This window comes from Aptenodytes forsteri, unplaced genomic scaffold, assembly GCF_000699145.1.
Source record: "Aptenodytes forsteri isolate BGI_AS27 unplaced genomic scaffold, ASM69914v1 Scaffold122, whole genome shotgun sequence".
Lineage (NCBI taxonomy): Eukaryota > Metazoa > Chordata > Aves > Sphenisciformes > Spheniscidae > Aptenodytes > Aptenodytes forsteri.
Genome location: NW_008794009.1, coordinates 133,047 through 133,637, shown reverse-complemented (window position 1 = coordinate 133,637; position 591 = coordinate 133,047). Strand labels below are relative to the sequence as shown.

Genomic DNA, 591 nt, shown 5'->3' with positions numbered 1-591 from the left:
GGAGCCGGTGCCCGCCACGGCCTCGGGCGGCAGTCACCTCCCCTCCGCTCAGGGGCACCTGGGCGCCGCCATCTTGGTGAGGCCGGCACCTTCCCCCGGAAGCCGGCGTCGAGAGGACTTCCTTCCGCAGTTGATGATGTCACGCGGAAGCGCCGACTTCCCCTCTCCCCTCGCCGCGTAGCTGCGGGAAGGGGGCGGCTGCTGTTCCGCTGGCGAAGTACCCCCCGCGCGAGCTCCCTGGGCAAGCGCGTGGTTGTGTCAGTCACGCCTTACAGAACAAAGCAGGAAACCTTTCCCTGGCTCGGAGGACCGCTTTAATTTTTCTCCCCTCGGCAAAAGGGCGGGAGGAGATACCGGTCTGCGGGGACCGGGGCTACGTTTCCTGCAACGGGGTGTAAGGAACAGGGAGCTGGGCCCAGGAAGCGGACGCGCCCGCGTGCCAAAGGCGAGGAGGTGGGCTCCCGTCCTGTCCCAGCGCCTAGCAAAGCCACGGGATAGAAACCAGAGCCGCTACAGAAACAGCCTACCGGCGTTAAATGCAACACGCGTTCTTTTGCGCTGCAGACTTCGGATCTACCGCTACTGAATCAG

General features: G+C 65.0%; 1 protein-coding gene across 1 annotated transcript in view; it reads right to left on the bottom strand.

Annotated features, from left to right (window-relative positions):
- The window catches only part of MRPL18 (mitochondrial ribosomal protein L18), a 4,145-nt gene that overhangs the window by 2,977 nt on the left and 577 nt on the right, over positions 1-591 (bottom strand). The window contains exon 2 of the mRNA XM_009290057.2: positions 526-558. Coding sequence (XP_009288332.1) covers positions 526-558 — 33 coding nt within the window. The remainder of the gene's footprint in view (positions 1-525; positions 559-591) is intronic.